The sequence below is a fragment of the Myotis davidii genome, unplaced genomic scaffold (genome assembly GCF_000327345.1).
Source record: "Myotis davidii unplaced genomic scaffold, ASM32734v1 scaffold151, whole genome shotgun sequence".
Classification (NCBI taxonomy): Eukaryota; Metazoa; Chordata; class Mammalia; order Chiroptera; family Vespertilionidae; genus Myotis; species Myotis davidii.
In genome coordinates this window covers 3,085,000-3,098,532 of record NW_006285248.1, presented here as the reverse complement: position 1 = coordinate 3,098,532, position 13,533 = coordinate 3,085,000, and the positions used below count along the sequence as shown (strand labels likewise).

At 37.6% G+C, this 13,533-nt stretch overlaps 1 protein-coding gene across 2 annotated transcripts in view; it reads left to right on the top strand.

The window, feature by feature from the left end:
• HHIP (hedgehog interacting protein) overlaps window positions 1-4,013 on the top strand; it is an 86,534-nt gene extending 82,521 nt beyond the window's left edge. Inside the window, exons 13-14 of one of the 2 annotated variants that reach the window (XM_006755960.2) lie at window positions 1,160-1,288; window positions 2,119-4,013. In XM_006755960.2, coding sequence (XP_006756023.1) covers window positions 1,160-1,288; window positions 2,119-2,129 — 140 coding nt within the window. In that variant the 3' untranslated portion in view covers window positions 2,130-4,013. Of the gene's footprint in view, window positions 1-1,159; window positions 1,437-2,118 lie in introns of those variants that run through there. The other variant, XM_006755959.2, reaches the window with a different exon arrangement.
• Window positions 4,014-13,533: the final 9,520 nt, after the last annotated feature.

Sequence of the window (13,533 nt, the reverse complement as noted above, 5' to 3'; positions counted from 1 at the left end):
CCACCCCCATGCACAAATTTCATGCACAGGGCCCCTAGTTAATAATAATATGTGATATAAATGAAAATAGATATTCTTTGAGCTAACATTAAGTTTTATTTCAATAAAGTACTTTAATCTTCCCAGTAAATCAATTTAAATAATTTAAACATATAAATCAGAATCATTTCATAAAATTAAACCATTTGTGATATTTGTGACCCAAGCAAGAATTTTATTCCAATACTCACATAGTTTACTCATTTCCCACAAATTTAAAAGAGAGAACAGTCTATTTCCTTTTTGTTCTCCCTTTTCCATGTGTCAACCACAGACCCCTTTTTGATTAATGCGTTGCAAAGGTTAAAATGACCCTGTCCCCTGAAAGTATAAGGAAATGTATTCAAGGAATTTGATTCTGCCTACAGGGCTATACATCCCAGATTTATCCTATCAGCAAAAGACAATTAAGTTATATACCCAATTTTCTCTCTCCATCTCATTTTAGCAGTAAATCTTTACATTCCCACCAATACTGTAGTGGTCAAAGTCCTTTTATGGAGAGACTCTGTGCTGTAGAGTAGCCCTGAAAAGGATTGCTAAGAACATCCTTCACTGGCCAACTGCACTGACCCAGGAAGGACCTTCCATGTGTTCTGAGAGGCAGCATATGCTGGGTACCTTGTAGGAGCCATGAGGAGGGGTTCTAGGAAGCCCAAGTGCTCACTATTGCATCAGAACTGACACTCACACCTGAACATCCCTTTATGTTGTTTGGAGATGCTCAAGCCATGGCCTCTCCCATGGGCCAGGCCCTTCCCACACTGAGGTCCTCCCTGGGGGAACAGGAAGATAGCATTACATGGAAATGCCCTACTGGGGCCGAGACTTGCAAAGAACTGAAATCCTTGTTTTAAAGAGTCTGTTTTGCAAGGGATTAAAATTGTTTCCCATGATCTATGCTTTTCTGGCAAGGTCTCCCATTCTCTGCTGAGGTCTGGTCTGCAAATAACTTTGGGTTTGAAAGCGTTCTTCCCTTCTTGTCTTTACTATCTTTTGGATTATTCTGTGACTGGCTTCCGCCTTCTCTCCCTCCCTTCCCTTACTCATCGATGACTAGTGCTGTTTCTGACATACAGGACGTGAGTGTGATTGTATTGCTCTTTTCTTTTCCTCCCAGCAAAATGTGAGCCAGCCTGTCGTCATGGAGGTGTGTGTGTTCGACCCAACAAGTGCCTCTGTAAGAAAGGGTACCTTGGTCCTCAGTGTGAACAAGTGGACAGAAACATCCGCAGAGTGACCAGGGCAGGTATTCTTGATCAGATCATTGACATGACATCTTATTTGCTGGATCTAACAAGTTACATTGTATAGTTTCTGGGACTGTTTGACTATTCCTTTCCAATGGGCATTTATTTTTTATCCTGTCATTAAAAAGAAAGACTGTTATCCTGCTACACACTCCTGTGATTTCATTTTCTTTTTATTAATTTAAAAATAGTTTCCAGAAATGTGCAGATTCTGTGTGTGTATGTTGGCACGTCTGTTCACATACGCACGTACACACACTCACAACCCCTATATGTATGGTTGCATAACAGATGGGTTTTAAAAATATATATATTTCCTTGTGTGGAGTAATTTACACAGAAATTCCATTGTAAATTGATAACGGGATTTTTTTATATTACCAGAAGAGATTATTTGACTTCCCAGGAATTTTCTGTCTGTAATAACTAAAGTCAACTTTAATGGAGTTTTGAACCATTACTGTGCAATCTGATGGATCTAATAAAAAAGGCAATATTTTTATATTAAAGGACTATAATGTGAGAATGTTTCAGAACTCCCTGATGAATTTCTAAATGGGCAACTTGATTTAAAACTGTAATCTTCATTTTCATCATTGTATCCAATTACAGAATGTTATGCACTTACCTTTTTTTTTTTTTGGCAGAGAAATCTGGTTACTCTAGCTTAATATCAAGATTGTTCTCAAGTGTTTTATAATTAAATCATAACAGCATATTCTAAAACCAATCTTCCTAAAAGGTCTGCTTTTATTGTATATTTTATTTAACAATAGGCACTGGGTTTGTGTTACATATTTATATTTTTTATTTTATTTTTATAATATAGACATCACCTAGATGAAACACCTTTACCCTGTCCTGTAAAATACTAAAGTTACATTTTTCACCATCTTAATTGGAAAGAAGGGGAGTGAGAAAGCAAACAGTCTTAAATGTGCTGTGGATCTAATCTAGCAATGTATCCTTGTGCCAACATGTAATCCTTAACGACGGATGAAAAAGCAAGAAAACAGCCAAACCTTATAAAATGCCAGCATTAAACGTTTGTAAAGTGCTTTTCACCGTAGCAAGACTGTCAGTGTATGCGATTAGAGCGTAACAGATTGCACATCAACCGAACCTCACTGGAGAAGATCTCCCTCGCTTTTAAACAAATCCTGGCTATGTAAGCTGTCCCTTGTACAAACTTTTCATATAATAATTCTCGCCAAATATGACTTTTCATGTATATGTTCCTCCAGATCTCAATGAAATTCCTCTTTGGTTAATGTACGAATAAATTTCTGTAAATGTTCTATTCAGGTTTTCAAAGAAATGCTGTTCTCACTCACAACTGTAACAAGTCTGATAGACATTTTTCTTAATGGTTTTCAAGGCCAGCTCTCCATGTCTGGATTATAACAAAATTATAAGGCCTCTTTGCACTACTGAAAAAAACACCTACCCGTGACACGCGCACGCCCACGGCAGGCTGCCCTCCAGCAAACAGCTGTTCCTGCAGAATCTAAATTGGAGAGTGGTATAGATTATGCAGCGCAGGCTGACTTCCCAAACCTGCTCCTTCCTTTCAGGAATAGGAACCTCAGTGAAAAAGAATAAAATCTTGTAACTAGTATTTCTCTACTGATTTAAAGCAGGAAGGGTTGCAGTGAAAGCACAGTGAGCATTTATACAGAAGCCACAATGTGGAAAGATTGGTTAAGCACACTGCTCTTGTCTTCCATATATGATTACTTAAGTTTCAAGTGACCTCATGCCAAATGGAAATGGGTTGAGAAATCTTGGTTCAGTGCTTAGTGAACAATAGCTGCATTAAAAAGTGCATGCATAATTTTGCACAATTTAGATTCAATTGACAGTCTATTCAAAGAAGTCTCAGAATTAAATGAGCATGGAGACCAAATTGCCCTCTTACCCCAGAAAAGGGGTGGTCCCTTCTAGTCACACTAACACTTCATTGGCCCAACAGTGTGACAAATCTTGCAATGAACCCTGCAGTAGCCCGCATCTGTAGGTTAATAGCAGTCTTTTGTCTCCATTGCTTTCTCTTCATAGCCCTTTTACTGAATTCCATCACAGAAAGTTTTACAATTTAAAAAAAAATGTCCTGACAACCATTTTTGTAAATGGACCTTACCATCTAATCATCCCTTATTCAATGTGGTGACATTAACAAAATGTGAACTTTTTGTGAGGGAGCCAGCTGTCTGAATCTGTCAAATTGTGCAGTTTTATTACACATTCTCCTGGTCATAGTTTCACTGAAAACAATAAGGATACTGCTATAGAGTCAGTAAAACCTGGAAAATCCAGTGTTTCTTCTTACATCCTGAATCTTTCCATCTCTTCCAAAATAATATTTCCCATAGACAAGGTGTTATATTGTCATTAGTTCTCCTATTTAAAAAATATCTATATAAATTGAGCAGACTCCAGTTTTTTATACAGTCCTTTCCTAAGTGGAAGATGGCTTAGAAAAACATATGTACCCCAGGTGTCATTGCTTTTTCTATTTTGAGTCATTAGAATAAAAGAACACAGTCTCCTAAAAAGATGATAACAAGAACTGTGGATATCATACCCAAGCAAAGAAAGGAAACTCATTGGAGTCATTTCTTTCTGTTCTTAGGAGAGACATAAGTAGCAATGATTAATGGGTGCCTACAGATTTTACTTTATTTGTAAAGTATTTTTTGTTGATTTTTGAGAGGAAGGGAGGAGATAGAGAGATAGAAACATAGATCAGAAAGAGAGACATAGATCAGCTGTCTCCTACTTGCCCCTCACTGGGAACTGAGCCCGCAACTCGGACATGTGCCCTGACCAGGAATCGAACCAGGGACCTCTTGGTTCATGGGCAGATGCTCACCCACTGAGCCACACAAACTGGACAAGGATAGCCACGTATTTTAAACTCAGTGGTCATTTCAAACATTTTTTGAACTATTATTTCAAGTAGATTTTTTAAATATGTGACCAGAGAACTGTCTTAAATGATTCATAATGAGGGACAGATAGGAATTGGTTAAAAAGTGGGAGCTAAGGAAAAGTTACTCTTTCTTCTCACAATGGCAGCACCTCCACCAGCTCAGTTCATAGAGCACACAGTCAGAATGGAAGAAATGTCCTTGTGAACACAGGGGTGTGAGATCAAGATGAAATAGTGAAATAGAAATACATATATTGTTATGCCTTTATCTGTTCTGGCGTAATATGTGGGCGTCAGTTTAATATGAAACGCTGCTATGGTAGACTAGAAAGAATTGGAAAAAAACTTCCTGCCACTGCTTCTACCATACTCTTGTCCTAGTTAATAAAATTTTGTTTTCTTGCCAGTTATATAAGGTAATGAGAAGAAAATGAAATTGGCACATCATTAAAATGAAAAAGAAGGGATAATTTCAGAAATTTGAGTGATGATAAAAAGCACTTTTCTTCTTTGAATTTTGTTTCAGTGCGGCTTTTGTAAAATATATTTTTTTATTTTATCGCAAAGAATACTTAGATGTTTTCTCAGATTAATGGACTATCTTGTAAAGAAAGAGCAAAGAAACCTACACATTCAATATATGCACACAACCTAAATAGAAAACTCTTCATTTGCATACTTCAGAACAGGCGCTTCTTCTGTATTTATTTCTTTGAAAATAATTACATAATGATGTACTAACAATTTTTAATATATAGGGTGTCCCAAAAAATGTATACCCACACTTTGAATAATTATAAAGGCAGCATTCATTAAAATTTTCAAAATTGATAGCTGCCAAGGTATGTATACATTTGGGGGGGCACCCTGTATTGCCTTTTAATATTGTTTTTATCTCTGAATCATGTACTATACAATGAAGCCTGCTAGGTATAAGTTATGAGGTTAGATGCCACAACTAGAGTCTTCTAAAGTATACATAAATTTAAACTTTTACTAGTCCAACTTTCTTAGCTTTAAAACATAAAAGAAAAACCAAGTCCAAATTTGTAAAAGGAAAAAATATGGAATACCACAGGCAGCTGTAGTTGGCTGATCAATAAAGTTTCTGAGCATCTCTATAGAATGTTACCTATGATAACTATTTCTCTTCTCTCTCTCTCTCTTCTCTTTCCTTTTGCCCCTTCCCCATATAGCTCTCTAACTTTTAACCTCTCCCTTCTCTCCCCACCCCCCCCTCTCTTTTTTAACAAAACAGATGTCCCCAATACACCCATAATGAAGATGTCCTGGGGTAGGCTGCTACTGATTTTGCTGGTTATTGACTTTTATTTAATCTTCTGAAAAAATACTGTCTCCTGATGTCACATTTGCTCAGACTCTGTACCATGAAGAACAATAGATAAACATACAAGACTGATCTATTACAATAATTGAAAGAAGTGACCAAAAGCAAAAATGACTACCAGCCCACATGCTCCAGTTCAGCTGGTGTTCCATCACAGCTGTAGGAAAGACACAAAAATATCCCCAGGAGAGAGCTTCAGCCGACAGTAAGGAAAGTTAGTAGCTATTTCCTATTCAGGCAACAACCATTAACGTCTACTCAGCGGTCGCCAACCCGTGGTCCGTGGACCCCTGGTGGTCCTTCAGGTCCGAAAGGTTGGCGACCGCTGGTTTAAAGACGCCTTGGGAGCAGGTCGCCAACTCTGGCAGAGTCTCCTTTCCCCACCCCAGTTGAGACCTGAATTTGCAGGGAACTCAAACAACAGTTCCATGCCCAGGAAATGTGTGTTTTTCTATACTACCCACAGGAAGTTAGTGGGCCTTTTATCGCGAACGCTGGCATTAGCTGCAAAGTTCCTCTTTAGAATAGCCAAAAGAAATATATGTTTGTTTTCTTACCTTCTTTCTCTTCATCACACCAACACGAATTAGGCATACTTCCAATATTTCATAAGATGTCAAAGAAGGCGGGAAACCTAAGAATAGAAGCATTTCAATATTAAAAATATTGAAAACATGATCATAGAACCTGTCAAACGCTAGTCCTAGCCAACTTCAACACTCCCTTCTCTTAAATATCTCCTCATAAGTTTTGGAAGTTGCCTTAAAATAGGTGTGCAGGCGAGTAAGATGTATTCATGAAAGCGGGAGGGAGGGGCGTAGTGCCGGTTTCCTGTCAATCACAGTAGTAGTTTCTCCAGCTGCCATGAGGAGATTTGTTCAATTAGAAGATTAGCACTTTTGTTAAATTCTTCATTGAATGCAAACCCAAGATAGGTCCATCATTTACTTTGCTTTCTTTGATATAGCTCATATATAAATTGGTTGGAAAATAAAAAATAAGCAATGGATCCTTTGTATCAACACAAAAGTAGGCTTAAAACCTGTTATTGCTTTTTTTTTAAAGCCAGACTACATAGTGGCTTACCAAAAAATGCCCCAAAATATCAATATGAATTCTAAAGTTACATCTCACATACATCCCAAAGTCAGACACCATGTTTCAGTCAAGATGTTTTTGCATATGTAGATAAAGAATTTACTTAAAATCAAAATACATATATATGCAAATTCACTTAAAAGTATGGTGAGTTATTTCAATTGGCTATAATCTTTGAAGTTCAAAAGACATTTCATTTTAGCACATAAGATAGGAAGAACAGAATATTAACAGTGATGGGAAATTCATAATAGCTAGTTTTTAACTGTGAAGACAAAGTTATAAGATAAACTTTGTCTTCACAGTTAAAAACTAATTCTTGTACATTTCCTTTTGAACTAAGAAATAGCTAGCCAATGGATTCCATTCAGAGGAACAATGTATAATCAGGTTTGGTATACTCTATGCCCAAAATATATGTTGGATATTTCTTTACCTCATTTTCTTAAAATCTGAGGCATGACTTTCCTAGAATAAAGTAAGATTTCATTTATAGTAGAGCCTAATATGATTTAATGCATTAATACAGTCTATTTGTAATACTATTATTGAGAAGTCAAGTTGATGACCTTATCAGGTATCAGATATTTCCCATATCTCATTACACTTACAGGACATTTTTGGACATGCATTTCACCAAGACCTAGGTAGTAACAGGATAAATGACACTGAGGTATATTGGAATTTTTGGAGCTTGATTGCCTAGGATATGTGAAAGAAAACTATTTATTTAAAAGAAACCCATCTAATTAAAATGAAAAAATTTACTGAATTATTATCCTTACTAAGCAAAAGACAAATCTGAAAAGAAACTCCCTTATCTTTCGAGGCTTTATCTGTGATTGATTTTGTGCAATTTTAAAGAATTTTGTGCAGTTTTAAAGAACTTATCATCCTTCTAATACATTTTAGTTTTTCTAGTTGTTCATTTTCCTTCAGGTTGTTGACAATTAGAGCAACAATTTGTCTGTAATCTCACACACAGAAGCTACCAGAACCAATCCTTGCTGGAATTCCTGTTAATAAGATGCAGAAGGCTGTGTGAACAAGTATAAAAGCAGGTACAGGTTTGAGGCAGCAGAGTTAATATATGTAGTAGTTGGGATTTCTATGAATGTTCTTCTGAAAAGTAACATGCGGTGTCATTGGCTCAGATAATGCCTCTAAATTTGAATTAATTTGATTTTTTAACCAACCTTCTATTATTCAGTCAACCAGCCATTCATTAATTCAGCAAATATTTATTGAAGTGCCTAGTGTGACTATGTGATATAGAAAAGACAAGGACATTGATAGTGGGGGATTGTGAGCCCAATGGGCATGATGAATATGTTTGAAGCAAAAGACCCTGATCACACCCAACCAACACTAATTCAGCTCAGCACTAGAATCAAGCAATAATAGTACAGATGGCCTAAAGTACATCTGTGTGTATCTGTACATGTGCACACACCCATGTATATATATTTATCTATCTGTACAAACACTACATATGTATACACACTATCTATGTAATATATAATATATGTATAATGCATATAAATTCTAACAAGTGTATTTGTGTTATCTTTAAAATAGAACAATTGTATCTTGAAGTGGTAAATGCAGAGAATTGGTTTTTATTGTTGATCTGTGGATTTAATGATTTTTTTTAGGTGAAAAGGATGTTTAAGTGTATAATTTCTTTTCTTAATTTAATATATTTATGTAAATGCATGCCTGAAATTTGGTTAGACTGATTGTGTTTTGTGCCCTTTAACGTGATCAAATGTATTAAACTTTATCTTATGACCTGATATACATGTGCTATTTTAAAATTTTTTATTTTAGTATTTAAAAGTTTTCCTAAATATTCATACTGACTATATGAACATCAATTTTTTTATATTCTATACCCAAACTACTTCAGAATATTCTTGCCTTTTGTCATTTTTCATATTCTAATTTTAAAATGTTAATCCCCCAAATATATGCCAATGTTAAGGGTTAGTTTCACTGTATGGATAGATTAGGTAGCCATAGATATTACATTGATTTCAATTTACTCTAAATTGTAAGTGATTTCAATCTGATCCTTTGAAGTAAGTAAGAATTAATAAGTGAAGAGTGTGGAAGAGCAGTTGAGAGCCCTGACTGCCTGACCTGAAGGGAAGAAGCATGTAGGAAGGGGAGGAGCATGAAAAGGGGGATGGCAGATACCCCAAAATGTTGTTGACCTTGCCACTTCGCTTCCAGTTAGCCCCACCGAGAGTATTTCTATAAGCTCAGATATGCTCTTTTGAACTTGAATATTAACTCTGCCAATATTCTTTAGGGGAACCAAATACTTTCATCTAGGTCTCTTTCTCCCTGAATAAATACAGCTCTGACCCGTCAAGAGGAGAAGCCATTTCTCTACAAGAGATGACTATTTCTAAGAGAAAAAAATGTATTACAAGCTTATTCACAGACAGAGTCCCTTCGCTCAGGTGACTCTTGAAGCTTTAAGTTGGGCAATGTGACACCATGAGAAGCTTCCTTTCATTCCCGCCACAGGAAACACCAGAGACCTCTCTCCCTGAGGCTCTGCCCTCCCAGGTCTTAGAATCTCTCCCAGCCAGTTAGTCTTTAATCACGCTCTTGGTTTCCTGTGCATATCTGGCCTCTCCAACCAGATTATAAATCTCCAGAGGGCCTATCTCCTGCTTTTGGAATCCCTGGCAGACTCAGAGCAGCTCCTGCATACTGGCCATGAAAATAATGGCAAGGTGTATGTCACAGCTGAGGGATGGAAGTGGTCTCTGGCTGCTGCTGACCTGGGTTTCTTCGGTGTCCCTTGATGGACTTAGCTCTGCCCTCACCAGTGTCATCAATTCCCTGCATTACATTCCCTGCATTGCAAACATTTGAAGTGGTTTCTGTTTTCCTCCTTTAGACTGATTGAGCTACATATATAATAAGGCACCGATGAAAAGGGAGATAACATGGTAGAATTACAAAGGGACATGGAGATCACCTTCAGGAGAACATGAGAGAAAACCATTGCCTTGAATGCCAACGTGATCACAGCAAGATGTAGCAGAAAGACCCTACCTCTGAACCTGATCTGTAACCCTTAAATTGCTTGCGTGGCTCCCCATGGAAGAGGCCATTACTCCCACAGTTGTCCCTAAGAATTTTCATACTCACTTTTGTGTTATTAAAACTATCAGCTTCCAGTTTGTCCAGGAGTCTGATAGTTAATGTGAGAGAGTTCGATGAACTTGCTTCTTTACACACAATTTTTAAAAAGAATTTTTTAGAATAATGTACTATTTCTAATGGAAATACAACTCAAAGTAGCAGCCACACTTAGTATCTGATCAGAAAAAAATAGTTGTTGTTTTCTATTGGAGTTCCAAAGAGTTTTCTCTGGAGATTAAATCCTACCATCATTCAAATAAATGACAGAAGAAAAGGAAGAAAAACAACTTGGATGAAATATGTCTTCTGCATTTTCATAATTTATGTTTGATTTCTATACAATATTTTCTATGGTTAAAACAAACAAACAGAATTTAAGAGGGGGAAGGAGGAGGCAGGAAGAGGGAGGAAAAAGCCCGGGTGGCTCCTGACTATAAAATTCATTCTTCTTGGGACTGTGCCCACCGCAGAAACTACTTGAGCTCACTCTTGCAATTTAATAAGATGTCGTCAGATCCCTTTCATATATTTATAGCCTTATAATTAAAACTACTTGATGCAAAATCCATGTGCTTCATGTAAAGCAATTTAGATGATCATAGATACCCTGTTCTGTGATCTACAGTTACCAAAGCCATGCGTGCCAGGTGTACTTGCAGAATCCTGGGCCAAGACTGTCAGATGTGGCTCCTGGCCGCGTGTCCCCAAGTAACTACATGCACTGGCACTCGGCTTCCTTATGTAAAAATTGAGACTGAGGCTCCTGCCCGCTTTGACAGGTATTGTTATTAGATATTCCTAATACATCTGTATTGCAAATTTGAAATTGCAAATCTCAGACAGGAGCCCGTTAACTACTCCTTTGCATTAATGGATGGTGGCTAAACAATGAGAAAAGACAGTCTTAGTCATTTTTCTCTAGTCTCCCAGCCTCTTCTCCTCCGCTCTCTGTGGTTCTTTGTTACTTTCTCTGATGTGTTTGTTCTTGGAGTCTTTTTCTGGTCCTCCTATCCACATACTGTCATTCTCTTTTTTTTTTCAATTACAGTTGACATTTAATATTATTTTCTATTAGTTTCAGGTGTTAGACAATCATATACTCTACAAAGTGATCTCCTCATATTTCAAGTACTCATCTGGCACCACACATCGTTATTACAATATTAGTGACCATAGTCCTATGCTCTATTTTACACTCCTCTGACTATTTGTAATTACCAAGTTGAACTTCTTAATGCCTTCACCTCTTTCACCCAGTCCCTCAACACCCCTCCCTCCCTCTGGCAAGCATCAATCTATTCTCTGTATCTATGAGTCTGTTTCTATTTTATTTTGTTTGTTTTTTCTTTTATTTTGTTCTTTAGATTGCACATACAAGTGAAGTCATATGGGCATTTGTCTTTCTCTGTCTGGCTTATTTCACTCAGCATAATATCCTCTAGGTCTGTCCATGCTGGTGCAAATAGTGAGATTTCATTCTTTTTTGTGGCTGAGTTATACTTCATTGTCTAAATTAAATGTACCACCACTTTTACCCACTTATCTATCGATGGGCGCTTGGGTTGCTTCCATATCTTGGCTAGTGCAAATAATGCTGCAATGAACATAAGAGTGCATATATTTTTGTTGAATTAGCATTTTGAATTTCTCCAGATATATACCCAGAAGTGGAATCGCTGGGTCATAAGGCAGTTTTTGAACCCTTTAATGTCTCCTAAAACTTTCATTCTACATTTATGAAACACTTTCTGATCTATCATGGGTTTCCTTTGTGCTGGAGAAGTGCACTGTTGCAAGAAGGCCACCACTCTCTCCAGGGTCCTTAGTGCCTAGTTTTGCAACTGTCAGAAACATAATTGTTCCTTCCATGAACACTATTGTAGGCACCCTACCTGACAGATAGATACCATATTCTGGGCAGATACAGGACATAAACTCCTGGGAAATATTCTCTAAAAGGCGGACAATTCATGATAGAGAAGAAAGCGTAAGCACGTGTCTGCTGGGGCAGCCCTCACAGTCCCACCAGCTGGGTGGCTTAAGCAACAGAACTTGATTGTCTCCTAGCGCTGGAGGCTAGAAGGCTGACATCCAGGCGTCCACAGAATTGGTTCCTTCTGAGGGTGATAAGGGAAGGACCTGTTCCAGGCCTCTCTTCTTGACCTATAGATATCTGTCTTCTCTGTGTCTTCACTTAGTCTCCTTAGTACACGTCTCTGTGCTCAAATTTTCCCTTTTTATAAGGATACCAGTCATGCTGAATTTGGGCTCAGCCTAATGACCTCGTTTTAATTTGAATATCTCTGTAAAGGCCTCATCTCAAAATAAGGACACTGGGCTTAGGACTCCAAAATATGAATTTGGGGAGGGAGGGAGACACAGTTCAACCCATAATGCCATGCCCAGAAATCAAAGAGGCCTCATTTTTATTGTCTAAAGTGGTGCTTCTCCAACTTCAGTATGCCTGTCACCTGTCACCTGGAGACTCTGCTAACATACAGACCTTGATTCAGTAGGTCTGAGGTTCCATGTCTCTGATACACTCCCAGGTGAGGCTCATGCTGCTGGTACCTGGGCCAATTGCTGAAGAACAGGATCTAGAGCAGTGGTTCTCAACCTGTGGGTCGAGACCCCTTTGGGGTCGAACAACCCTTTCACCCGGGTTGCCTAAGACCATCGGAAAACACATATAAAATTACATATTGTTTTTGTGATTAATCACTATGCTTTAATTATGTTCAATTTGTAATAATGAAAATACATCCTGCATATCAGATATTTACATTACAATTCATAACAGTAGCAAAATTACAGTTATGAAGTAGCAACGAAAATAATTTTATGGTTGGGGGTCACCACAACATGAGGAACTGTATTAAAGGGTCGCAGCATTAGGAAGGTTGAGAACCACTGCTCTAGAGCATGGTTTATAGACTGTGCTAACTTCAAGGACAGAACAGGAACATGGAAAAGACTTGATGGACACATGACTTTCAGCCTCCAAAGCAAACAGTGATGTGTCCTATATCCTCATTCCAGGCTTGTGCTCAGTTGAGTGGAATGTACACAACACAGAGTAACTCCTTGTGCTTGGTGCTCCGTCATCATCATAAGGCTACTTGCTGCTGTTACTACAGCTGCTGTTTTTATTTTCGGCAACAGCATCATAATCACCAAACAAGGACAATATTTTCATGGAGGTTGGAATCCATCTATCTGTTCAAAATAAACTGGGTTGCTAAAGCAATACGTACCATAAAATAAAATATATGTTTGTTTTAGGCTGTGTAAATTCTGCCAAAAGTGTGTGTAGTAATAACAGAAACGGAACAACCCCTACCAAGAGAAAAAAGTTTAAAAGAAAAATATCACTATGAATAAATACATTCTTAAAAGATATAAACCTTGGGGGAAAAAAGAAAATGAACTTCTGTGTTATACTGAATTTTCAGAAATAAAATTTTATACCTTTATCTTAACACCAAGATACAGTCACATAACTTAAAGCTGTAAACACATTGAGAATTATATCAAAATGCCTGGAAGCAACTTTTAGTGCTATTTACTATAGAACAATACTGCCTATCTGGTTCAAACATTTACGTATTGTTTTCAAACAAGGCTGCCCAGAGACCTGTCTGTGATGATGGAAACACCCTGCCTTTGCACTGGCCAGCACGGTAGCCACAGGCCACAGCAGGCCA